The sequence below is a fragment of the Lycorma delicatula genome, chromosome 1 (genome assembly GCF_047948215.1).
Source record: "Lycorma delicatula isolate Av1 chromosome 1, ASM4794821v1, whole genome shotgun sequence".
In the NCBI taxonomy this organism is placed as follows: domain Eukaryota; kingdom Metazoa; phylum Arthropoda; class Insecta; order Hemiptera; family Fulgoridae; genus Lycorma; species Lycorma delicatula.
The window spans coordinates 42625336-42653013 of NC_134455.1; the positions used below are offsets into that span (position 1 = coordinate 42625336).

The window sequence follows — 27678 nt, forward strand, 5'->3', positions numbered from 1 at the left end:
CCAAAATTTTCCTTAACTTTCCTGTATGCTCCGTCAATTTTACCAATGTTCATTTCTCTTTCCACTTCTGAACACTTTTCTTTAATCCACTCTTCTTTCGCCAGTTTGCATTTCCTATTTATAGCATTTCTTAATTGCCGATAGTTCCTTTTACTTTCTTCATCATTAGCATTCTTATATTTTCTACGTTCATCCATCAGCTGCAATATATCGTCTGAAACCCAAGGTTTTCTACCAGTTCTCTTTATTCCGCCTAAGTTTGCTTCAGCTGATTTAAGAATTTCCTTTTTAACATTCTCCCATTCTTCTTCTACATTTTCTACCATATCTTTTTTACTCAGACCTCTTGCGATGTCCTCCTCAAAAATCTTCTTTACCTCCTCTTCCTCAAGCTTCTCTAAATTCCACCGATTCATCTGACAACTTTTCTTCAGGTTTTTAAACCCCAATCTACATTTCATTATCACCAAATTATGGTCGCTATCAATGTCTGCTCCAGGGTAAGTTTTGCAGTCAACGAGTTGATTTCTAAATCTTTGCTTAACCATGATATAATCTATCTGATACCTTCCAGTATCGCCTGGCTTTTTCCAAGTGTATATTCTTCTATTATGATTTTTAAATTGGGTGTTGGCAATTACTAAATTATACTTCGTGCAAAACTCTATAAGTCGGTCCCCTCTTTCATTCCTTTTGCCCAGCCCGTATTCACCCACTATATTTCCTTCCTTGCCTTTTCCAATGCTTGCATTCCAATCTCCAACTATTATTAAATTTTCATCTCCCTTTACGTGTTTAATTGCTTCATCAATCTCTTCGTATACACACTCTACCTCATCATCATCATGGGCGCTTGTAGGCATATAAACGTTAACAATCGTTGTCGGTTTAGGTTTTGATTTTATCCTTATTACAATGATTCTATCGCTATGCGTTTTGAAATACTCCACTCTCCTCCCTATCTTCTTGTTCATCACGAAACCTACTCCTGCCTGCCCATTATTTGACGCTGAGTTAATTACTCTAAAATCACCTGACCAAAAGTCGCCTTCCTCTTTCCACCGAACCTCACTAATTCCTACTATATCCACATTCACCCTATCCATTTCCCTTTTTAAATTTTCTAGCCTACCAACCTTTTTTAAGCTTCTAACATTCCACGCTCCGACTCGTAGAATGTTATTTTTTAATTTTCTGGTGACCCCTTCCTTAGTAGTCCCCACCCGGAGATCCGAACGGGGGACTATTTTACCTCCGGAATATTTTACCAAGGAAGGCGCCTCCATTGTTGCTATGTGAAAATGCAGAGAGCCACATTTTCTTGGAAAAAAAGCAGCTGTAGTTTTCCATTGCTTTCAGCTGCGCAGTACTCAGAGGACTGAGTGATGTTGATACGGCCGTTTAAGTCATTGTGACTCACGCCCCTAACAACTACTGAAAGAGCTGCTGCCCTCTTTCAGGAATCATTCCTTAGTCTGGCTCTCAACAGATACCTCTCCGATATGGTTGCACCTTAGGTCTTGCACCTACACTCTTGTTAAAATTTTTGTTTATATGTATTACTTCCTTCACTTGAACATCACTCTTCAAGAACATGTGTGCCCTTGGTATTTAGCAGTTTAATATCAAGTTAGGGTTCTTGAACCCTAACTTGATATTAGGGTTCATTAGGGAAACTAATTAGGGATATTAGAGTTCATTAGGGTTTATGAACTTCAGATTTGCATGTACTAAAGGAAGAATAAAAACACTATCTGAAAAAATTGGGGAATTTCTTATAACCTTGACGACTACCACATGAGCATGAGGCAAAGCAAGTAAATTTATAAATTAGTAACTTAATTTTTTTCATAATCCTTTTTTATCGTTTTTGGGTTTTTTCAAAATTAACTAAAATAGAAAATCTTAATATGTTATTATTGTTTTACTTTTTTATTTGTTTTAGTGTTACAAATTGATAAAATATTTATTTCTAAATGAAATCCCTTAATAACTTGATGGTATCATAATGCGTGGAAACTCTCTGAGAGCAGCAACCTGAAAGTTGAAGGGTATGTAGTAAGAATAAAATTAGAAATGGTTTAATGAGCTGGTTCTTGTAAAATCTTTAATAACTGTGTTTATATTTAATTAGATATTGTAAAAACTTCTTGAAAATTAACAGACTACTCATTAAGAAAATATAATTTTTACATCTTGACAATCCATTTGCTTGACTTAATCCATGTGTCCTCAATATCTTATTGAGATGCCTTAATGTAAGGATAACTACTTTTACGTGCATGATTGGTTAAAATAAACCTCAAAGATATAAGTGCTTGTAATTAATATAGAGTCCCAGTTTAGAAAAAAAAAATGTATTTTAAAAGCTGCTTCTGTTCTGTTCTCTTTTCCCTATGAGTACGAAACTAATACTTGTTTCTTTGAATGTATCATTCGTAATTCTATTGAAGGTCTTGTTTACAATGCTTGTGGCACCTTTATACATATAGAAAAAGCAGCATGAGCTAGGAAGTTTGTATCGGCTTATGAGACTTCTTCATTCATCTGATAAGTATAAAATGGTGCCTACCTTTTTTCTTATTTATTTGTAGTCCACGTTTAATAAACTGGGATTTCAGGGTTGTTATATAATTCGTAGTTAAAGGATTTCTGTTCAGTTTATACAAAAAACTTTGTGACTTTATATGTTGGTATTCTGTTTTCAGCAAAGCACAGTTTTATATAAAATCGGTAATATATTTTAAAAGCATATTTGTAGGGAGAGTGTTTACTGGAACTTCATCCTCGACTATTTGTTTCATATATTTTCACATCTTTGCCTTCCTCTATCCTTTTTACCTCCTACGTATCCTTATTTTACCTACGTATTAACTTATTTTAACCATCTTTATATATGGTCAGCTAATGAAGTACACTTTTTCTCAAAATTCTGCCAGAAAACGTTCTCTTCTTTCCTATCCATCTTAAGAGATGCCTTCATCTCAAGAGGATATTCATTATATCCTCTTGTAACATTGTATTTAAGGTCTCTGTTCTTTTCTTTTCTATTCTTTTCTAATTTTCATATTTTTGCTACCGTAAAGTGCTGCACTCCCCGCAATAATTTTGAAGAATTTCTTTATAAATCTTTGATCTATTTCTGATTCTATCAGTCCTCTTTTCTGTATGAACCTCTTATTGCTTGTACCGATTAGCTTTTCTTCATCCTTTGTAATTTTGGTTTCTAAATAAAGTTCTCTCATTCTTATATATTGTGTATCCTTACATTAATATTTATGTTTTACTATTGTTTATTTTTAATATAAATTTATGTTAGTAATAAACCCATGTCATTCAGAATTTTTTCTAATTTATCTTTAGTTTCCGCCAAAAGAACAGAATCCTAACATTTTAACCTTTTCTTCTTGAGAAAACAGAGTTACTCTCAGATTTTTCCTTCATGTTAGACATACAAGTTGAAAAAACAATAGGAATAGATTACTGCCTTTTATTCGTTTCTGAGCCTTGCCTTTCTTCGTTCTTCTACTCTTAGAATTACTACCTTATTTTTTGCAGATTATAAATGACTTCTGTATTTTAAATCTAAATTTTCTTAAAATCTTAAATACTTTATTTTATTTTACTTTTGTACATTTTATTTCATCAAATGCATTCTCCAGCTACACAAAAGTCATTTGGTATTAGTGTCAGTAATATGATCTTCATTGTTTTTGAGCTTGCTTTTTAGAATTGATCCAAGGGACAGATTAACCTCACTGGTATCTGTTTTCTTTTTTTAACTGAACTGGTTTCACCTACTATTTGTTCTATTCACTTCTTATCATTAAATTATTTTGGATGTTTGAAACATTAAACTAAATGATGTTATACAATTCTCACATCGCCGTCTGTCAGAAACCAGTTTAAGTTCCATACAAATGTGAGTTTAGATGCCTATGATTTTGAATCGAGTGCCTTGGAACCCGACTTTAATATGTTTTTTTATGATAATTCAGCTTATCAAAGAAAATGGAATGGACAGTACTGATACTTGACACTATTAATTTCAGCAGTTTTCAAATTTTTATATGTCTGTCTTGGCGAATAAAATTATTAATGCAATTTTGTAAAGTGTCGGTCAAAACTTCTACCAGTCTTAAGCTGCTATGAACATTGGTGATATGTATTTTGCCTGATTAAAACTGTTTGATCCACTTAACAAAATTTTTCACGGTTAATATCCTTTTTACTATATTGTTTTGATGTTTAAACATTCACTAGTAAATCTTGCCGGTTTTACTTCTTGAGGAAATAATACATACATCAAAGACAAAAGTATAACACAGTTTTCCACCAACAGTACAGAATTCAATAATTCCTCTTACCTTATTCCGATTGTTTTACCATTTTAAGAGCATTTTTGAGAGTTTTTCGCATCGTCAATAATAAAAACTTTTTAAAATCACACATTAAACTCAAATACATTATAATATGCAACATATTATAAAAATATGTAGTCAGAAGTTAAATAAAATATTTCATGTGGCCAGCCACACATACATTACTGTACTAACATTATTTAAAAATTTTATTTAATAAAATATACAAATGTGCTGTTATCTACGGCAGTTCTGATAAGGAAGTCATTATCAAACTCTGTCAGTACATTAATCAAGTTAAACTTTTGTCTATACTAGTATATATAATATTTTTCTAAAATATTTAATTTTTTATTATCACATCCTTTTACAGTTTCTGTTATTTTTAAATACCATATTTTTCTTGTATAAGATGCACTTTTTTACCTTAAAAATTCATCTTAAAAATGGGGTGCATCTTATACAATGAAGGTAAAGATTGTTTTTAAAGTTATACGCACTCCATTTTATATACAAAGATCCTTATAGCGGGTGAATGACGTGATCGAGTTGATGCGTAACCTTCACGTGACCTCTAGCACATCATTGCTCAGAATGGGGAGTCCCAATTTGAATTGCATAATCTCTTATCAGAGTAATCAGTTACAGATGTTTGTCAGTATTGAGTTGACGTGTTGCGGTGTTAGGTTGGTAATTTTTAGCGATGGAAAAAATAGGCGACATTCTTACACTTCAAGTTACAAATTGCAGGTTGTAAAATATGTGGAAGAACATCAAAATAGGGAAGCTGAAAGACATTTTGGACCTCCGTCTACAGAAAAAATGATTAGAATTGGCGTGGTCAGAAGGAAATGTTGTTCAATTAACGCGCAGAACGTGGTAAAGTTGCGAAATGGCCAGAACTCGAGACTGAAGTTTTAAAATGAGTGCAAGAAAATCAGCAAAATGGCATTGCCATTTCAACAAAAATGATTCGTATACAAGCAATCAAAGTAGCCTGTTATGACTGTGCAATGCCAAAGTAGCCTGTGTGTAATGTATCCCTCATTAACAGATCGAATCATCCTTGGGCACAAAATTAATACATTTACAAATGTGTTAAATAGAGTGAGTGATACATTACACACAGAATAATAAAGAAAAACTTAGATGTAGAAATAGATATTATAAAATGTATCGCAATAAAAAATGGATATAACACATTATTAATTGATAATATTTATAAAAAACAGAAATTGAAATCTAATAATACAACAACGTTGTTACCGATAAATAATAAATGCGGTGATGAAAATATTTATATAAAATACTCCTACACTAACAACATTATTGGGAACTTGGTTAATGTTTATAATGACAAAAAATATAAACCAGCATATAGACCATACCATCATATAATAAAACATTTGAAAATCCATAATGATAATGATCCTAATAATTTGTTGTGTGGTATCTGTAAAATAACATGCAATGATTGTAACAAAAATTTATATTGGAAAACTAGTAGATGATCATTTAGAGCAAGGTTTGCAGAACTATAAAAGCAATAATTGGGTTTCTTCAATCTTGCAGACCGTTTAATAATCAATAAACATTCAATCACTGACTCAGATATATATTTAAAAGTAATAGAAATTGTAAAAGGATGTGATAATAATAAAAAATTAAATATTTTAGAAAAATATTATGAATACATGTATAGACAAAAGTTTAACTTGATTAATGTACAGAGTTTGATAATGACTTTCTTATTAAAACTGCCATAGATAACAGCACATTCGTATAATTAAATAAAAATTTTAAATAATGTTAGTACAGTACTGTATGTGTGGCTGGCCACACAAAATATTTTATTTAACTTTTGACTTCTATTTTTATAATATACAAAAATTTTAATGTTTTTGAATTTAATGTGATTTAAAAAAAATTGATGATGAGGAAAACTCTTGAAAGCGCTCTTAAAATGGAAAAACAATAAGAATAAGGTAAGAGGCATTATTGAATTCTGTACTGTTGGTGGAAATCTGTGTTATACTTTAGTCTTTGACATAATTGGTACTGAGGGGAATATGGACAACTACAGTAACAAAAAAATAATTGATTATTTCTAAGTATATATATATATATATATATAAAATTAAATATTAATAATACATATTTTATTATTCAATTTTATAAAAATATAAAATTCATATATAAGAAATATGACCTATAACATGGCATACACTTGTAACACTGTGTTTCTTAACATCTGAATGCTGCTATTTATATGTTTGTAGTTACTGTTCTAGTTGAAGTTTATTGTGTTTATACGCAATGATAATTGTGTAGCATGCAGGAAATTGGTACTATGAATTTAGTGACATTTTTATATTAGTGTGACAAATGAACAGCAAGTATCTTCCATGAGGAGTTAGTCTCTCATGTGGGTCAATCTAAGAATATTTTTCATGATTATTTTTGGTACCAAAAAGGATGAGCAACGTTATCTATTGTCTGCTACTTACCTCGCTTCAGTGAAGTTATGATTTCATAGAGTGAACAATTTGCAAGTAATTTTGTTATTTTTAATGTGTGAAAATTACATGTAAAATTGTCAACAAGATCATCCCTCGTTTTACTGATAGGGCTCTGATTATGAATTTCCTTCTTAGACAAGCAATAACGATTGATTTTGTTTTTTAAAAACAGTGTGAGGGTGATCTAAACATGCAAATATTTCTGTAAAAATAGATTATTATAACACTTCAGAAATTAGGATCTTATTTTCCTAATATAGAATGGCATTGAGTTGACTGACACTTTTCAAATTTGTTATTGCACTGGTGCAAGTTAACCATGGTCAGTGGGAAGGGGAACAGTAGAGAAGTGGATCCCATTTCATATGGAAACCAGTTTCAGTGGAGCCTTGGAATGAACAACACTTGGTTAACTTGTATTTGCAGATTCAAAACAAAAACTGAGACAAAAATGCAGCATGTTTTTAGATGAAAGTTCATTGCTTGTTGCACTCAGTCTTTGATTACTGTATCAACCCAGTGAAGAAATTTAAGAACCTGATAGTGTGTCTAGTGTGAATTGTGGAGCTTCACAAACAGTGAGGACATTAGAAAATCAGCAGAGAATGAGGGAAGTTTTTGAAATAATGCATTGGTATAAACAGAGATCATCTGCTTAATGCAATTTTCAAAAAATAAGTGGTAATTATAGGTAAAAAATACCATATTTGAACATATTTATAGAACATTAGTTATGAACATATTTATGGTTTCATTTGGATTTCTGTTTTCATATATTATCTATGACCATTTGAAATGTGTCGGTTGACTCAAATGTTTCTTTGTACATGTATTTTGTAATATTAATAAAAAAAAACAGAAAATCATATTTCTTTGTACTTTTCATAATGTAAACTACAATATTATAGATTTTTAATTTTTACTTTATATTTATATACAGGTGATTCAAAGAAACGGGGAATTAAAAAAATTAAATAACGTTAATGAAAAATATTTTTTAGAAAATGAATTTTGTTTCATGTAATTGTACAAATGTTGCCATTTTAGGATACATACATTTGATTTTTTTTTTAAAGATGACCTCTTGCAGGTGACCTCCTCTTCTACATAAACACTCACGAAGTCTCTTCGTTAAATTGTTCATGGTTTGACATAACATCTCAACTGGAATTTCCGCAATTGCTTCTCGGTTCTTTGACTTCAGTTCTTCCGTTGTAGCAGGACTACTGTGGAACACTTTGCTTTTAAGGTGACCCCACAAAAAGTATTCGCAAGCTGAGAGATCAGGCGATCTGGGAGGTCATCTAATGTCACCATTTCGTGAAGGAAATTTTGAAAGTTGTATTGGTAGCCGTAGGTGATTGGTACCACTTGATAAGTGGCGCCAGCCTCTTTAAGCTAACCTGCCATTTAGTTGCCATGGATACTTGGAGTGGTGCGCAACATGCATTTGCTATCAAAGCGTTTTACAAACAGTGTGGAGGGAGCACGTAGAGAATTTCGCCGTCATTTTAATCTGGGACGGCACGACCGTGTTCCATCAGCACATCCAATTAAAACATGGATATCTAACTTTGAGGAAACTGGTTCGGCAATGAAGAAGAAACCTCCAGGCCGTGAGCAAACCGTCTGTACACCACAGAATGTTCAAGCTTTACAAGATGTTGTCACACGAAGTCCACATCGGTCAATCCGTCGTCTCTCAGGATCTTTACAATCGCATAGTTCAAGTGTTCGAAGAATGTTAGTGAAGGACTTGCAATTCCATCCATACAAGTTGCAGATCGTCCAGGAACTGAAACCAAACGATGCAGTTGTGCGAGCACAATTCTGTAATGTAATGCTTCAGAAGATAAATGATAACGAAGAGTTTGTTCACGAACTGTGGATGTCAGATGAAGCGCATTTCCACCTCAGTGGATTTGTTAACAAGCAAAATTTCAGATACCGGGCACAAGAGAATCCTACGCAGCTACACCAGCGCCCGTTGCACAGCCAGAAAGTGACCGTGTGGTGTGCTACATCATCTTATGGTGTTATAGGCCCTTATTTTTTTGAGGATGACAACGGTCTTGCGATTACAGTGACGTCGGCTCGTTACATAGCCGTGCTTGAAACCTTTGTTGTGGAACAACAAAAGAGATTTCCACCGATTCTTAGCACAGCCTGGTTTCAACAAGACAGAGCAAAGTCACATACTGCACGAATATCGATGGCAGCTGTATGCCGATTGTTTGGACAACATGTCATTTCACAAAACGGTGACATTAGATGGCCTCCCAGATCGCCTGATCTCTCAGCTTGCAATTACTTTTTGTGCGGTCACCTTAAAAGCAAAGTTTTCCACAGTAGAGCTGCTACAACGGAAGAACTGGAGGCAAAGATCCGAGAAGCAATTGCGGAAATTCCAGTTGAGATGTTACGTCAAATCATGAACAATTTAACGAAGAGACTTCATGAGTGTTTACGTAGAAGAGGAGGTCACCTGCAAGATGTCATCTTTAAAAAATATACTAAAATGTATGTATCCTAAAATGGCAACATTTGTACAATTACATGAAATAAGATTCATTTTCTAAAAAAAAATTTTTCATTAACGTTATTTAATTTTTAAATTTCCCGTTTCTTTGAATCATCCTATATATATATATATATTTTTTTTTTTTTTCATTTTTATAGCATACTTGAAATGTTAACCTTTTTTTAAATTAATAGTTAGAAACGTAGTCAACATATTTAAATTAATCATACAGAATTTCAAGTTTTTTTTTCTTATTTTCAGTTCAGGAATTAACTCGATTAATAAATTTGAGATTATTGTGAAGGAAAGTTTCACCCTTATTTTCCAATGTCAATTTTTTATAGCTCAAGGTATCTGATAAAGCATGAATGTATAATTAAAAAGTGTACAGTAATTTTTTATTTTTAAAGGAAAACATGAAACAATTTTTAAAGGCAAGTTAATAATAATAACAATAATATTAAAAATGGATATCCTAAAAGTTGATTTAATTTAATGCTGTAGAACAGTCATAAATTTAAAAAAAAAATATTATTCTATTTCTTAACTGTACGAAAGAGAATTAATTTATAAAATGAAGTATTTTTTAAAATGTGAAAAAGTTTAATTTGCCTTTTGTTACGAAGCACATTGAATAAATGAACTTATTTTAGTTTCCTTTAATAATTACAACTCATTTAGAGATATATGAATAAAAGAAATAATTAATATTTTTAAAGAGTACAAAACATTCGAGTTCATCTGCTGGAGTTCAATGACAAAAAATATTCCTTTGCATTCTTAAAGCAAAATACAATATGAAATACAAAATTATAAAGAAAATTTTACATAATTCTTTCCTTTTACGCTAACCAAGTGCTTGCTGACATATAATGGTATCACATACGTTAATGTAAGACAAATATGTAACAGAAACTACTACTTTTCAATAAAACACCTCTCCTCAACCCCAGGTAAGCTTTCAGTTGCTGCTCAGGAAGAAGTTTGTTGATTGCAGTTGTGTTCACTGTTGAATAGTCTGTTTAACATCCTTGTTTTATCAAATCTTTTTCCTCCTAAATACACTTTAGATGGTCTGAGGATGCAAAGTCTGGACTTTAAGGAAATAAGTTTATTGTCAGTTTATGGGTGGAGGCCTTGTAAGCCGTGACATGTAGTTGATTGTTACCCTGGAAGAATTACATTGATGTGTTCTTTTCAGTCTTGTTCCAACTGGAAACTTTGCCTATGACAAATCTCAAACAATATTCAGCATTTATTGTGTTAGTCTGTGAGGAAATCCTTGTGCTTTACTCTCCATTGTTTGCTCTTGTGTGAAGTAATCACCCAGCATTTTGGCTGTTGTCACAATAGACATCAAACAATGAATCTCTTTCTTCTCATATTGTAATGATAATGTTTGTGATACTTGAGCGTGCAATGTTGTATTTAATCTTGTATTAACAGCAGCAGAATTCATTGGTCATACATTTTAACCGTTAAAGGTGGTTTTTGATGTTTAATTTTACCCTTTCTTTGCTGACGTTCATTATTTCAGATTATTTATATACAATTACTAGCCTGTACTTCCAGATTGGTGTGTCAATCACTAAATTTTCCTTATCTTATGGAAGTCCATGACTAGTGCTCATGCGGTTCACTTTTCATCTCCGATATTTTTTACTCTTAAAAACTTAACAGTGAGTACTCATTGTCTCTTCAGTCTGTAACCAGTTTGTGACAGTTCATAAACTTTTTGGTCAGGAATGTGGTTATAATGTACTATTTTATGGTAATGTGCGCCTCTACTTGCTGATCTTTTACTATTAATTAATGGTACAATAGTAATTATGAAGAGGGGCAAGTGACCATGAATAATTTTGTTTGTTTCCTGTAGTACCACTTTCACTGCATTTTGCTGAACGATGACCAAACTATAGTTCATATTTGAATCTGTCTTGTATTTAATTAGAGCGGTCCGTTTCAAAGAAAAAATTATCCAAGGGAAAGTATCTTTGTTCAGCTACAGAAGACTATGATTGTCAATTTTCATTTATTGAATTAATATAACAATATTTGATCAAGAAGCTCTTGTAATTGTGTTTAATCTCAATGGGATGATGAAATCAATCATCAATCTTCTATAGAAAATACCATCCCCATGTCTTTAAATGTGCATCCTTCTATGATGAACTCATTATTATATTAGTTGATTGTTATTGAATGTTAACAGATATATATTTGTTATTGTGAACGAAGGCTTTTTGATTGCACTGTGAATCTACTGATAGTTATCAGTAGATTCTGAGATTCGGTAGAGCTGTTCAAAGTATTTATAACATTAAGCGGTTATTTGTTATAAGTTAAGCAATTAATAGGGTAATTAATAATTTATTATTAGCTTTGTAGTTAATTTTACTTATAAAATCTATAATTGTTGCAGGGGAGTGTTAATAGTTGGCTCTGGTAATAGTATGGAATTAGGTGTCCTTGGTTGTCAAAGTGAGAATAATTGGTTGCAGTGGGTTCAAGAAGATGCTTCAAGAGCAGAGTTGCCTTTAGCTAAATCACATCAAGAAGAAACATTTCCCATTGGACTTACTGTTGATACAAGCATACAGTATACTCTTCCTTGGGGTAATCTATCATTGATGTCTTTTTTGTTTGTCGCCAAAACTTATCAGGCTGTTATGCTTTGATACATGCTATTCCTAGGCATGAAAAATTAGTCTGTTCTAAGGATTACGTAACTGTGAAGTGTTTCTGCTGTCCTGATAAAATTAAATAAAGTAGTGTGACTTTTTCTTCTCTTCTCTGCGGTAAGCCTTCTTGTGATCTGGGTGAGCTGGTGTGTCACTCTCATTGTTCAAAATCATAAAATTCTCTGACAGTCTACCAGGAGTTATCTCCTGTCTAGACAGGCCTCAAACATTATGTGCATCCGTGGTCCTTTCTTGCTTAGGAAGGCCAGGTGGGTCCTGAAACATCCATTGCTACTCTCTGATCAACCCCATTTGTCGATCGGTTGGCTGTACTTCTTTGATTTTTATGGTCTCTGGGGCAGGGACCAATCTGTCTAGATATATTCCATTCACGTGATCTATCTTTCTTCATTGTATCTGGTGTCTTCAGGTTTTCAGTTTTGCCGATCGATGTACTTACCGCTTAAATTTACAGTGTAGTTTGGCTATCTCGGTTCTTAAAAATCTGTCTAGAACCGAGTGAATCTTATCTAATTTAGTAAGTCTTATCTAATTTACCAAACTATCTGTGAGTCGGTGTGATGGTAATTTCCTAACATTACTTATTATTATTTGTGGAAAGAATTTCTTCCCTGGCATTACAGCTTTAACAGTATTCCTAGTTTTGAAATCCACCGGTCTTCCTCAGCGTTTTGGTTTCTTGGATTGTCACTTCCATCATAAAAAAGTATATAATTCTTGATCTAACTGAGTGCAGTTCACTACAAATCACTATAGTGGTGAATAGTGGTGATTATTGTTTTTAATTTAAGATTATTATATGTTTTTATATAAATTAAATATTTAATGTTCTATAATTTAATATGAAATTTTTTGTTTAGGTGAAAATCAGAAGTTACCACCAATGCCACTTGTGTGCATTTACTCACATGAAGGATTGTTGTGTTTGTTCTTTGCTGTTAACTTGTTACAACTATCAGCTGATTCATTGTGCTCTCCTCCACAGTTACCCTCTGACTTAAGTGGATTATCATTATTTACTAACGCTGTAAGAAGATAACTCTTTTAGAACATTAAATATGTATATAAGCATTATGTATGTATATAATATGGGCAAAAGTATCATTCCACTTATAACCTCTTCATCGTACGCAGTACCTTTTCTAATATTACCAAGGCTGTTTCATGTAACCGATGTACCATGTACCTCTTTGTCATTTGTGATTACATTATAATTATATTATCCATCATTAAAACTAGTTTATTTGTAATGACTGAATTTTAAAAATTAAAATTAAACTTCTTAAATAAAATAATTAAGTTCACTAAAACATTTTATCGGTGTTATTTGATTAATCAGTATTACTTATGTTTATGTTTATTTTAATGTAATAGATATTATTTAATGATAATTAACATATCTTAAAAATTAGTGTAAATAAATTAAAAAATGAAATTGGAAAATAAATTGAAAATTTTACAAGCTCACTAAACACGTTCTGTAACGTTCTGAAATGAATAATAATATGATTATAAAAATGTGAGTTTGCCATTCACACTGCTAGATAACTTTTTGAGATCGATAGAGCAACATTTAAAATAGTCAATTTATTGGACTTATAATATTATTTGTATTTTTTTTTTATTGTTGTTTGTTTTATAGATTTAAGTGCCAAAGTAATGATGTCATTTTTATTTGTTGGTGGGGGGGAGAGTTGTCAATGCCTGAATGATTGATACCATTTTATTTGTTAGTAATAATATTAGTATTAAGCTTGTTAGTGATATAACCTAACAAAAGTCTATATTCTTAAAATAAAACATATATTTTGTACATATATGTACAATTTTGTAACAGTTGATAGATAGAATTAATTAAAAAGGAAGATTTTTATTAAAGTATTTCATTGTTTCATACATTATTTAAAAGTAAAATTTCATGATAAAATATTTTTTCTTAGGTAATAATAACACATTAAGTATAGAGTAAACATAAATTACTCAGTCATTTTAGGGGTTAATAAAAAATCAACAAAGCAGTGTGGCGCATGTTAATTTTTTCAAACATTAGTGTAGGTACTAGAGTTACTGATGACCTTGAATTAACAGGATGGATCATCAGTCGAGCATCGGCTACCGTGCAGGAGAAAGCAATGTGCATACTCTGGTTTCATGAAAGCAAATTTGTTGTTGCTGTTTGTTGACATTTTTGTTTTGAGTATGGTTTTTGTTTAGAGTATCTACCTAATGATGTAAATTTTGGTATCAGCAGTTCAAGGATACAAGTGTAGTACACAAAAAAGGTGCTGCCAGACTTGTTTCCAAGGAAGTTATGATTTTAGTAAAGGAACCTTTCAGAGAAATCTGGTTAAATCGCTAACTCGCTGTGCGAGTTTAGAACTGGGAATATGTCATTCAACAATCAGGAATGTTCTACACAAGCGCATTAAACTTCATGTATATAAAATTCAGTTGGTGCATGAATTGAAAATGTAGATAAATCATGCCATTACAATTTTGCCATGGATGTTCTTGATAAAGTGAACAAAAATAATGGCTTTTTTTTTTAGTAAAAATAATCTCTCATTAAGCTACTTTCCATGTTTCTGGTCGCATTAATGGTCATAATTGTCAGGTTTGGGGTAGCAGGAACCCTCATGCCATTTGACAAACATAATGTGATAGCCTGAAAATTAACATTTGGTGTGTGTTGACTACTTATGAAGTGATTGGACCATTCTTCTTTGCCAAGCCGATGGTTACTAGTGCTACTTATCTAGACATGTTACAGGAGTATGCAGTACCATAAATTCAGCATTGTTAATCTATTGTTTATTTCTAACACGCTGGTGCACCATCTCAATAGGGTTTACATGTTAGGGACTACGTACGCAAACAAGTTCCTCAGTATTGGATCGGCAGTGATGGACCAATTCCCTGGCCAACTTGATCCCCTGACATTATGCCACTCAATTTCTTTTTTGGGTGGGTTTGTCAGAGACTGTGTATGCAATGAAGGTTGTCAACAACAGTGAACTAAAAGTAGGAGTAATTAACGGAATAACTCAAGATGTTCTTCATAATATTTTGTGTCAAATCGAATGTTGTCTAAAACTTTTATGCCCCACAAAAGCTGCTCATATGGAACTTGTTTGAAATTAAGTGTAATAAACAAAACTATTTGATATGCCCTGCTCATCAATAAAACATGAACGTAAGTATATTGCTTTGTTTTTTTTTTATTAACACCTAAAATGGGCTGAATAATTTATGAATGCCCTTTTGTGCGAGGGTAAGTCAATTATTATCCGCAATGTAGTTATAAATTTTATTGCAATACAAATAGGAAACTTACATATACATCATTTTTCAACATAGTCCCTTTGCATTTCAAATGGTCCATCGTTGTACAAGCTTCCTGATGCCCTCATAAAAGAAGGTTTTTGGTTGAGCGGCGAGCCAGGAATGCACCGCTTCTTTCACTGTTTCGTTTGAGGTAAATTGACAGCCTCTTAATGCCCCTTTGAGTGGACCAAACAAGTGGTAGTCGGAAGGGGCAAGATCAGGACTATACGGAGGATGAGCCAGGACTTCAAAGTAGAGTTTCTATAGCGTTTCAGCAGTGTAAGCAGCAATATGTGAACAGGCATTGTTGTGAAACAACAAAACACCTTTCGACAGCAGTCCTCGGTGTTTGCTTCGAATTGCAGGCTTCAGCTTGGCAGTAAGCATCTCACTGTAATGCGCACTGTTTATTGTTGTGCCCCTTTCCTCATAATGTTCCAGTACTGGGCCTTAATGAGCCCCGAAAACTGTAAGCATCAGTTTTCCTGCGGATTGTTGGGTCTTGAACTTTTTTTTTCAGATCGAATTTGGATGTTTCCATTCCATGCTCTGTCGTTTACTCTCCGCCTTGTAATGATGGATCCATATTTCTTCACCAGTGATGATTAAGATATCCCGTTTGTTACCTTAGCGATCCAGATGTTTTTGGCAGATGTCCAAGCATGCTTGTTTATGCAACTGTGTGAGTTGTTTTAGGACCCAATCTTGCGCAGACTTTATGAAACCTAAGTCTGTTGTGGATGACTTTGTAGGCCGAACTGTGACTAATTAGCAGACGATGTGCCACTTCATCAATAGTTACTCGTCTGTCTAAGAAAACCATGTCACGTGCATGCTCAATGTTTTCCTCATTTGTGGCGGTAAATGGTCTTCTCTCTACTTCATCGTGCATAACACTTGTGCGACCATTTTTGAATTTTTCAATACATTCGTAGACACTCTGTTGCGGCAAAATACTGTTTCTGTACTGTACGAAAAGACTTTGATGAATTTTGGCCCCTGATACACCTTCCGATCACAAAAAACGGATCGCTGAACTTTTCTCTTCTTTGGTGCAAATAGAAAGCAGAGCAGCCATGTTTAACAGCAGGGCAGTGATAATGGAACTAACCTACTAACATCAAACCTGCACAGACATAACAACAATTAAATCACGCATGTGTCATCTACGCAACATGACTGTACTACCAACATAAACAAAAATATAACTAAACTGCGGATAATAATTGACTTACCACATATAACTACATGTTAGAGTACACATATGAAACTGGATCATTCAGTTTACAAACATGAGAGTTATCTTTGTTAAAAAATCCTAAAATTAGCATACCAAAATGTAAATAATTTGACTTAATGAGTTTTAATTTATATTTAGACAAACATATTAATAATTTTATTTGGGTCACGGTAAGAGCAAGAAGAAATCATGGCAATGTCAGATCAGGGAAAACAAACTTCCAAAAATCTATCAATGCATCTTTTATCCATTTGGTGTTTTCCGAAGGTTAATGCAGCAGCTTACATTGCTGTGTTGATTCCTGTGTTCTACTTGAAATCAGACCGGTGTTAATGTTATTTTTCATCCATTGTTCTTGAATTTGCAAATGTATTAAAAAAAAAACTAAAATGTTTTAAAAATTTGCAAAGTTAATGTTTGCTTATACACAGTAGGTCTGAAAAGTTCCTGAATTAAATGGCTGTAGTCGATACAAATAGCGCCATCTCTTGGACAACCAAGGAACTATGTAGTACAGTGTTTGATAAATGGGTGTACAAAATCTCATCACTTCTTGTCACTCCAGACTAGAGTTATATTTGGCTGCATATGTTGTGTTCATGTGACCTTGTGTGAGCTCGTGATATGGAACAGAGGAGCACAATAAAATTTTGTGTTGACTTCAAAAATCTGTCGTCGAAACTTATTCTATCATACAGCAAGCATTTGGTGATGAAGCTGCATCTTGTACTACAACATATATGTGGGGTGGAAGCTGTTTAAAGATGGTAGAGAGTCGTTGGATTATGACAAATAAAATAGGAGTCGTCAACAGTTGTTCATGATAAAAATGTTGTGAAAGTGTGCACACTCTTGCTCGAACAACCTCATATCACCTTTCAGGCCACAGCAGTACAGCTAAACATCAGTAAAGATGTGGTACGTACAATTCTAACAAAAAAAAATGAATTGCAGAAAATTTCAGAGTGCTCTCGTTTCATTCCATACTTCTTGACTGAGGAATAAACACAGGTGTGTCTTTCTTGCGCTCAAGACTTCGTTGAAACTGCTGATAGCGAACTGAATTTTTTTCAAACAATTGTAACTGGGGATGAAAGCTGGTGATTCTTGTATGATCTTCAAATAAAGCTCAATCTGCTACTTCGGTGAATCTTGGAGCACAAAGACTGGCGAAAGTCAGGCGGCAAAAATCTGAAGTGAAATGATGCTAATTGCATTCTTCGACTCGAAGGGATTCATCATGAATTTGTCCCAACCGGTCAAACTGTGAATTCTAAATTCTATTTAGAAGTAATGAAATGCTTGATGCATTGCATTCGTCGAATCTAGCCCGAGTATCGGGATCCAGGCAGTTTCACTGACTCTCTTCCATGACAATGCCCCAGCAGACATGTCAATACACCGTATTACACCACAAATCAAATCACAGTTTTGTCTCACCTGCCCTGTTCACCCAACTTGGCTCCAGCAGACTATTTTTTGTTTCTGGAACTCAACCTCAACTTGAAGATGAAAGGATGCTTTTTGACGACATTCCGGCCATACAAAGGGCACTGAGCAGTTGAAGGCGATCCCACAAAGTAATTTTTTTAGAGTGTTAGATGGGCCCTATTGGCACTGCAATGAGTGTATTACTAGAGAAGGGTTCTATATAGAGGGCGAGTGAGTAAATTGTTTATGTGAGTAAATTTGTTTATCTTAATAAAATCTCTGGTTTTATTTTATTTAGTTCGAGAACTTTTCAGATATACTGTGTATGTTCTTTTAGTATTGCTCAAAACACTCTAGTTTATCTTCTTATTCCAAACTATTTATTTTTTTTTTAGTCATGTGGTTAAGTTGCTTACTTGAATGTTTTTTTTTTTAAGTCTGCTATATTTTTTTTATTTATTACATTAAAATAATCTACTAAGAAAATTCAATGAGGTAAATTTTTAGTGTTGTTTTTTGGTAATGAACTCTTGCAAAATTGATCACATCTATTTACCAAATCTATATTGCATGATTAATGTGTGTAGTTAAATTATAAATTGTAATTTTTATTTTAAAATAAAAAAAAGTTCTGTTATTCGTGTTATAGTTTTAGTTTAGGTTTTTTATTTTGTTTTTGTATTTCATATTTTAATTTTGTTTTTAAAGTTCTAATGTGTTTTGTATTTTGTTTTTATATTTTATATTTTTGTTTTCTGAGCGATGATACGTACAATCATTTTTGGTCCCCCCAAAAAAAAAAAATTATAATTTATCTTTTCTTGTTGTTATTAATTGTTTGTTATAATTTGTTAGATTGAAATAGATCTGTTTGTTGTCTAATAAATAATTGTTACATGTTTTAGGTTTCAGTTCCTAAACCAATTGCATCAGTTGAACCTGTAAGTTCAGAAAATAAAACTCCAGTATCAGTTACTGTAGCACAAGTTGCTCCTTTTAAGAATATTACTTTTGTTTGAGAAGGAAATGGAAATGTACAAACACCTTCAGTTATTTCTGGAGGATTACAGGCTACAGCATTCTCCCCGAATGTTGCTCAGACCACTTGGATGACACAGCCCTCACCTCCGCATTTGCAAAAGTAATTAGCATCATAACTGTTGTAAATTCTAAAAATAATTTATTTTAGTAATATTGTCTCAGACTAGTCAGAATATTTTACAGGATCTAAGGATATTTTTTGTTGATGTTTGTTTTTTAATTCATTCTTAAAGTTACGGTTATGGATTATTCACTGAAATTCAAAGCTGATGCTGGACTGTGTTCTCTAAACTCTGAAGTGATTATTTCACAACCTGATCTTGGAAAGAAACAAATGAACAATCTTATTGAAGTTTTCTATCAGAAAAAAATAAAATCTGAGTAGATACAGCTGAAAAAACTAAAAGTCAGACTACTTTTTTATGAGGCAAAGAATGATCTCAAAGGAGATTTTGATACTTTTTTAGATGCTTTTCATGATGCAGACAAAAAATAAATAAGACTAGATGATTTTTATGTTTCCATGTCATGTAAGAACAAGAAATATTCTGAGTTGTGGGAAGTTCTGAAATTAGTACTAATTTTTTCACGTGGTAATGTTAGTGTGGAGTCGGGATTGTCTGTGAACTTTCTACTCTCTGAAAACCAAAAAGAGTAAAGTATTGTGGACCAAAGGATTGTTTATGACGCTTCAAAATTTTTTGGAGTTTGCAAGAAGTTAAAATAGATCAGAAAATGTTGGCCAGAGGGGCGAGAAAGTAATATGACCTTTATTTTGGACCTTTAAGGTGAAGAAATGAAGACAAAAGAAGAGGGTAGGTGATGTTCCTAATAAATCAAAAATGAGGATTCAGCTGAAGAAGCAACAAGAAGAAAAAAAATTGTGTACAGAAAAAAAATTAAACAGCAGATTGAAGAAGAGGCAATCAGCTTAAAAATTCAAAAGTTGGAGGATTCTTTGAAGTGAACTCTGGATGTATTGCAGGATCAAAAGAATATTTGTGGATTTTGCCCTATTGTAAGTTCAAATAATGTGTGTTTTCTTCTTAAGTGTTGTTATCAAAAAGAGAGTTTATTTTGTTCCTTTATTTTTTAGTCAATGTCAGGCTGTTAGTTTATATTATTGTTTAGTTCGTATGAAAAGGTCAACCAAAATTAGTTGGTTTGTAATTAATAATTAAAAAACCCACTTACCAACAATTCTTTTATATATGTGTTCAAGGGCTTTAAGAATAAAATTCCATCATCGGGAACTAAAAAAATTTTTTTTTATGTTATCTTATTAAAACTAAAACCCCTTTGTCATGTAAATTTGTTTATGCAACGTAATATAATACAACAGTGGTCGTCATAGTTTAAAATTATGTCAACTGTAGAGTGAGTTGACCATACCATTCCCATTACATTTTACCATCACGGTGGAGGAGACATTCATAATGACAAGACATAATTTTAAACTAAAAAAAAGAAAAAAGTCAGGGAAATTGAAAGTGAAATTTTTGTGAGAACCCTGTATTTAAATCTTTTATCACCATGCTTATACAGTATAACGTTTGCAGAAAAGTTAAAAATGCTCAAACAAATCTGTTATGCAATTTTTTTTCAAATGTGCTTATTAAAATCATGTGAGTTTTTGACCACCAGTATTATTTATAAAAGCTGTGCAGTTAAATGACTTGAATCAATACATCAAAGTTATCTAATTATTTGTTTCTTTGAAAAGTTAAGAAAAAGTTATAGTTAACTATAAAAAAAAATATTTATAAAACTATATATGTAAAAATGTATTTATTTATTGTTAACTATAAAAGTTAAAAGAAAAAGTTAGAATAACTTTTTCTTATTGTGAAGACGATTTTGTGCATACCATTCATATTGTCTTATTTTCATATTGCCTTCTTATATTAAATAATTGATAAAAACTCTTATTTGTGTGTACAATAGAATGTAAAATATTCTAAATAAACTTTTTTTAGTACAGAAAATTCATTCTGATTTCTCAGTACTAGTGATGCAAGTGACATAATAAAATGATTTTATTTTAAACGTGCTCTAAAGTTAAAAAAAAAATTAATTTTTAAAAAAAATTATTTTTTATATTTAGCAAGTTTATTGATATTTCCTATTAATAGTTGTATTTCATAACTTTTAACAGAATCAGAATATAAACAAAAATAAATGCGAGTTGAAAAAAAGCCTATTTTAAAGTATATACCAGTGGTACCCAAATGTTTCTGAGTTGCTGCACCCTTTTTTCAATTGAAATTTTTCCACGGTGCCCTACCCTAAGTAAAAGCATGACTACTCGTAAATAAGATATTAAAATAAATAAAACTCATGTATCTTCATTATTTTTTTTTACTTTATTAACATTAAATGTCTTGGTTCAATTAATTATAAAACTTTTACAATATTTTGCGGCACCCCTGTGAAGAGGCCATGGCTCCCCAGAGTGCAGCGGTGCACAGTTTGAGAATCACCGGTATATACATTAAAAGATTGTACATATTACATATAAAGTATGCATATAAAATTATATTTGTTAATTTCAGTGTTTCAGTCTTCACTTTTCCTAGTAATCCTGACATAGAAATTGTGCTGTTTTTAGTACAATAAGTAGTTTCAGGTTGCCTACAATTGTTGTATTTAATGGCACAAATATGCACGCATACTACAGTGATGGAACTTCTTACAAGCTTAAACCCTTACTTTTAATAATAAAACCACTGTATATATATATTGCCATATTCGCTAGACATGGTCCTATGTAACTTTTTCTATTCCCAAAAATAAAGAGAACCTTAAAGAATATATAAAAGAAATTTTTATCGTATTATTGATAGTGCATTATGCATTCTTTCTAATTCTCTGTAGGACAGCCAGTTTTTATATCCATTCACTTCCAACTGTTGTGGTTCATTAGGTTTTTGTCCTTACAGGTATTTGACCTCATATTGTGCTTTGTACATGAAAGTATTGTATTTATTGTGCTTCAAATTACTGATGCTTGGGTTATACATGTTTTATTTATGTAATTTTAATGGGACTTCTTACATATAAGTGATTACATAATAAGTGGTAAAAGCCAATAAGTGGTAAATTTGTATCATTATTTTTTAGGGTGTAAAATTCATATTATTATGTCATACTTTATATTAATTATGGTTATTGTACATCGGTATATTTTTATTAGATTTTGATGTATTTGCTGTTTAATAATAAACTAGTTAACTTAACCGTTTTTATTGTATTGACCGGTCGTGTTCTTAAGTATATTATAAAACAATTCACATCCCTTATCCTCCATCATCAACATTTAGCCCTATCAGAATTTAAAATGTTATGCCGTCCTTTCCACCAGTTTTCATCTTTTATTTATCCACTGTTTGCCTTCATTTTTATGCTTGCAGCATAAACGTTTAATTTACCGTAGCATACTGTTAAACAGAAGTAAATGTGAGAAACAATTTTTTTTAATTTAAAATTTGTAAGACTGTCAGTGTCTATTAGCACCTTTTACAATAACTTATGTGAAAAGATGTTTTTTTCTATTGTTAGGATGCTACATAATAGCTATAATTTCCTTTTAATATTTTTAATTTCCTTTTTGTATAAATTTAGGAATGATCTATGAAGAAAGTAATGAAACTGCTTGCATAGGGCATAATAAGGTCACACTGTGAACTCACCTTTCACATGATACTTAATTAAACATCAAATGGACCTTCAGTACATAACACATTGTACTACTATCACCGGGTTATTTTTTAGTGTATATTTTTGTGAAACGGAAGAGCACAATTTGAAGCAACTATGTGCGATAAAAATCTGTTCAATATTGGAAATATCAATTTTTAAATAAAATGTTTTTTTTTTTTTGAAAGCCTTGAGTGGCACGAGGTATTTTTAGATGGCTGTAAATCCATTAAGATAAACCTCGATCTAGAGACCTTGAAAACTAACGACAATATGTGGAAAACCTCTATCCAACAGAAGGTAGTGTATTTTAATTTCTTGGAATGCATCCAAGGAACAGGAATTCTTTTAATTTCTTTCTTTCAGGCATTTCATCTGATAAAAAACAAGAATGAGCAAACCCAAGATCAATGCACACTCATCTACTTTTTTTAAGAACCAGGGGATTGTCAGTAAAAAATTTTTAACTAAAGAACAAACAGTTTAATCAACATTTTACTATGGTGAGATTTATATAGGATCTGGGGGGGATGGTATGCCTCTCCATTGTGTTTAAGGGCAATGGGAGCCCAAGTGCTCTCCAACCATGTAAATTTATACCAATATTTGTTTCGGTTCTGCCTGGCAGCTGATGAGCTGTGTGTCTGTGGGAAGGCCCAGTCAAACGAGCACATTATGTTTGACTGCTGAGCTCTTGGGGACGCCAGAACTCAGACCACCCTGGAACTTAGAGGTCAAGTAGAAAACTGGCCACTCACAAGCGGTGAGTCAATGTGGAGAGAGCTGCATTGTCAGACCGTATGGGAGTTGCTTGATCTGGTTGCTTTGTTCAACCAACATCAGTAATTTGCCTAAGGGAAAAGACCCCTACCACGCTGCTGTAGGAAGCTAATCGAGAGATATGGCTGGCTACCAGCCAGATTAAGGCTCTAAGCGCTTTAATGGTGGATAGGTACTTGCTGGCATTCAGCGACCTAGGCATGGCAGCGAATTGCTGTCTTTGATGAGATAAATTTAATTATTGATAGTCATATGTGTTTTAGTAGTTGACGGGGTGCGCCTACCTATTTTAATGATATATGACAAGTGGGCGGTGGGACACGCCAGTGAGTGGTGTATGGTACCACGCTTATTCCGCTCACGCTTTTAGGTTAGCTCTAGGAACTAGTTAGGACACTGGTCCGTAAACTGTTTCGAGACTCAGTAGCTGTTTGTGGCACGGACATTTGGTCTTATGCTTTAGGCGACCGAATGGGGTGGTGGCAGGAGAAATGCCAAGCAAATCAAAAAAAAAAAGAAAAAAAGTGTTGTTTGCATGCGATCATATATTGTAAACATTTAAATGTTATACTGTGACAATGTCCTGTGGTTCAATAATGTGTGTGAATGAATTTGTTTTTTGTTAAAAAGGGCATTCCTACATTCCTCAGTCCCCTTACTCATCTGATCTATATCTACGTTAACTTTTTATTTTCCTGAACTAAATATACCTCTTGGAGAATAACATCATGGGATGGAAAACATTAAGAAAAGCTATTATCATTCAACTAGGAGTAATTCCGATTAGTGACTTCCGTCACTTATTTGAGGTGCAACTTCTTCGGCATTACGTTACCTACCAAGGGAACTATTATGAAGGAGATAGAGTTGATTTGTAGTTAAATAAACTCAGAGTTATATTGAAACAGCCTTGTTTCGTTATTACTGATCTTGTGTTACTTTGTAATGCGCTCTCTGTATCTAAACCTTTATATGAATTTTAGCTTTGAAATTATTTAAAACATTGTGTATTATTTATTTATTAATGAGGTATAGACATTTATATATGTTTGTTATGATGTATTATTAGCTGTTCTACAATAATTAAAAAAAGATTGTTTTGTCACTGTTCTTTTATGATTTTTTGTTTAAGGTGCTCCAAATTTTTCTTCTGCTGGTTTCGATAAAGGGTTTACACCATCTTCTAATATTATCAGCAGCATAAGCAGCCCATCATCTACTCCAGCTTCAGTACCAAGCCATCCATTACAGGTAGAATATTAAATTTTATGTATTTAGAATACTAGAGTGGTTTTTAGAATTATTGTAATGGTTAACTATGATCAGAATTTTATGAAATTATTACCAGTGAATCGATATATGTTGCTACACATTCTTTGTGCAAGTATGCCCCTGCACTATTTATAAAGACTCTTTTCCAGTAGTTGTGACTAAGTTATAACAGTCATCCCTTATGTTTCTATAATGAACTCCATTATAGTAATTTCATTCATGCACATGCCTCTGAATAGTTCTTTCACTTCAAATTTGTTTTCTGTCAGAATCATGTTTTTAACCCCTGACAGAATTTATACAAAATAGCACAATAACTGGTATACATTTTATGCATATTTCCCCCTTAGAAACTTCTAAAATCTTTATTTTAATGAAATAACTTAATAGTATTTAGATTAATTAAAAATGTATTTATCCAAAAAAGAATGTATGTTTATCATAAACTGTGTTTAAACAACAGGTTAACTTTGAATAATTACCAGGAAAATCATATGTATTGGGTGGGTACTTTCAACATTTACTTGCTAGTGTGTGTGTTCAAATTTTAAACAGACAAAAAAAAAGGCAACAACAAAAAAACTATTTAATAGAATAAATTGTTCACATTTTCATAGGAAATGATTATTAGTCATTAAAAAAGGTCTATGAAAATCCTAACAGATGAACTTTGCCATAAATCTATAACAATATATCAGAAACTTTATGTCTATCATGAACAGAAGTGATAATAAAACATTACATTAATAAAACAACAAGCATAATAGACACACAGATGTTATTATAAACATATTAAACTAAAAATAAAATATAATGTTAACTGAAAAGAACATATCAAATGAGAGGTATCTTTCGATATTTGCATCATCATCATTCCTAAATTTATACAAAAAGGAAATTAAAAATATTAAAAGGAAATTATAGCTATTATGTAGCATCCTAACAATAAAAAAAAACATCTTTTCACATAAGTTATTGTAAAAGGTGCTAATAGACACTGACAGTCTTACAAATTTTAAATTAAACGTTTATGCTGCAAGCATAAAAATGAAGGCAAACAGTGGATAAATAAAAGATGAAAACTGGTGGAAAGGACGGCATAACATTTTAAATTCTGATAGGGCTAAATGTTGATGATGGAGGATAAGGGATGTGAATTGTTTTATAATATACTTAAGAACACGACCGGTCAATACAATAAAAACGGTTAAGTTAACTAGTTTATTATTAAACAGCAAATACATCAAAATCTAATAAAAATATACCGATGTACAATAACCATAATTAATATAAAGTATGACATAATAATATGAATTTTACACCCTAAAAAATAGTGATCCCATCATTTATTGGCTTTTACCACTTATTATGTAATCACTTATATGTAAGAAGTCCCATTAAAATTACATAAATAAAACATGTATAACCCAAGCATCAGTAATTTGAAGCACAATAAATACAATACTTTATGTACAAAGCACAATATGAGGTCAAATACCTGTAAGGACAAAAAACTAATGAACCACAACAGTTGAAGTGAATGGATATAAAAACTGGCTGTCCTACAGAGAATTAGAAAGAATGCATAATGCACTACCAATAATACGATAAAAAATTCATTTATATATTCTTTAAGGTTCTCTTTATTTTTGGGAATAGAAAAAGTTACATAGGACCATGTCTAGCGAATATGGCAACTGGGGTATCATTACAGTGTTGTTTTTGGCAAAAAATTGACAATCAAGCAATGAAGTGTGAGCAGGAGCATTATCGTGGTGCAAAAGCCATGAATTTTCACCACAAATCCAGGCGTTTTTTTTAATTGCTTCACGCAAACAGTGTTGAGCTTGTAGGTAATACTCAATATATATACAGTGGTTTTATTATTAAAAGTAAGTGTTTAAGCTTGTAAGAAGTTCCATCACTGTAGTATGCGTGCATATTTGTGCCATTAAATACAACAATTGTAGGCAACCTGACACTACTTATTGTACTAAAAACAGCACAATTTCTATGCCAGGATTACTAGGAAAAGTGGAGACTGAAACACTGCAATTAACAAGTATAATTTTATATGCATACTTAATATGTAATATGTACAATCTTTTAATGTATATACCGGTGATTCTCAAACTGTGCACCGCTGCACTCTGGGGAGCCATGGCCTCTTCACAGGGGTGCCGCAAAATATTGTAAAAGCTTTATAATTAATTGAACCAAGACATTTAATGTTAATAAACTAAAAAAAAATAATGAAGATACATGAGTTTTATTTATTTTTATCTCTTATTTACGAGTAGTCATGCTTTTACTTAGGGTAGGGCACCGTGGAAAAATTTCAATTGAAAAACGGTGCTGCAACTTAGAAACATTTGGGTACCACTGGTATATACTTTAAAATATGCTTTTTTTAACTCGCATTTATCTTTGTTCATATTCTGATTCTGTTAAAAGTTATGAAATACAACTATTAATAAGAACTAGATTCTATTTTTTTTATTTGTCTTGTGTAAAATTTATAAAAAAAAAAAAAAAAAGACTCATAATCATGATAGAAATAAGATAATGTAGCTAGTTGTTAATAGTATTTTCAGACAATGAAAGAGTTTCAGGAATAGGATTCGGAACAGGATAAGTTTTTATTATTCTCTCTTCTGCATTATTTTTATTTTTCATTATTTCCTGTATTTGATTTTGAGTTATTTATAAGTTCTTTCTCAAACTGACAAAAGTTCTGATCTTGCAAATTCACCCATTGGAAAATCTCTTAACTAGTTTGTGTTTGGATTCA

General features: G+C 32.1%; 2 protein-coding genes across 2 annotated transcripts in view; both read left to right on the forward strand.

Annotated features, from left to right (window-relative positions):
• The window catches only part of LOC142317635 (nuclear pore complex protein Nup214-like), a 32758-nt gene extending 19391 nt beyond the window's left edge, over window positions 1-13367 (forward strand). Inside the window, exons 3-4 of the mRNA XM_075354194.1 lie at window positions 11824-12017; window positions 12964-13367. Of these exons, the coding sequence (XP_075210309.1) occupies window positions 11855-12017; window positions 12964-13142 (342 nt within the window). The 5' untranslated portion in view covers window positions 11824-11854 and the 3' untranslated portion in view covers window positions 13143-13367. The remainder of the gene's footprint in view (window positions 1-11823; window positions 12018-12963) is intronic.
• A 5857-nt stretch (window positions 13368-19224) lies between these two features.
• The window catches only part of LOC142317644 (nuclear pore complex protein Nup214-like), a 52396-nt gene continuing 43942 nt past the window's right edge, over window positions 19225-27678 (forward strand). The window contains exons 1-2 of the mRNA XM_075354203.1: window positions 19225-19239; window positions 24748-24866. The gene's annotated coding sequence lies outside the window, so the exon portion shown is untranslated. The remainder of the gene's footprint in view (window positions 19240-24747; window positions 24867-27678) is intronic.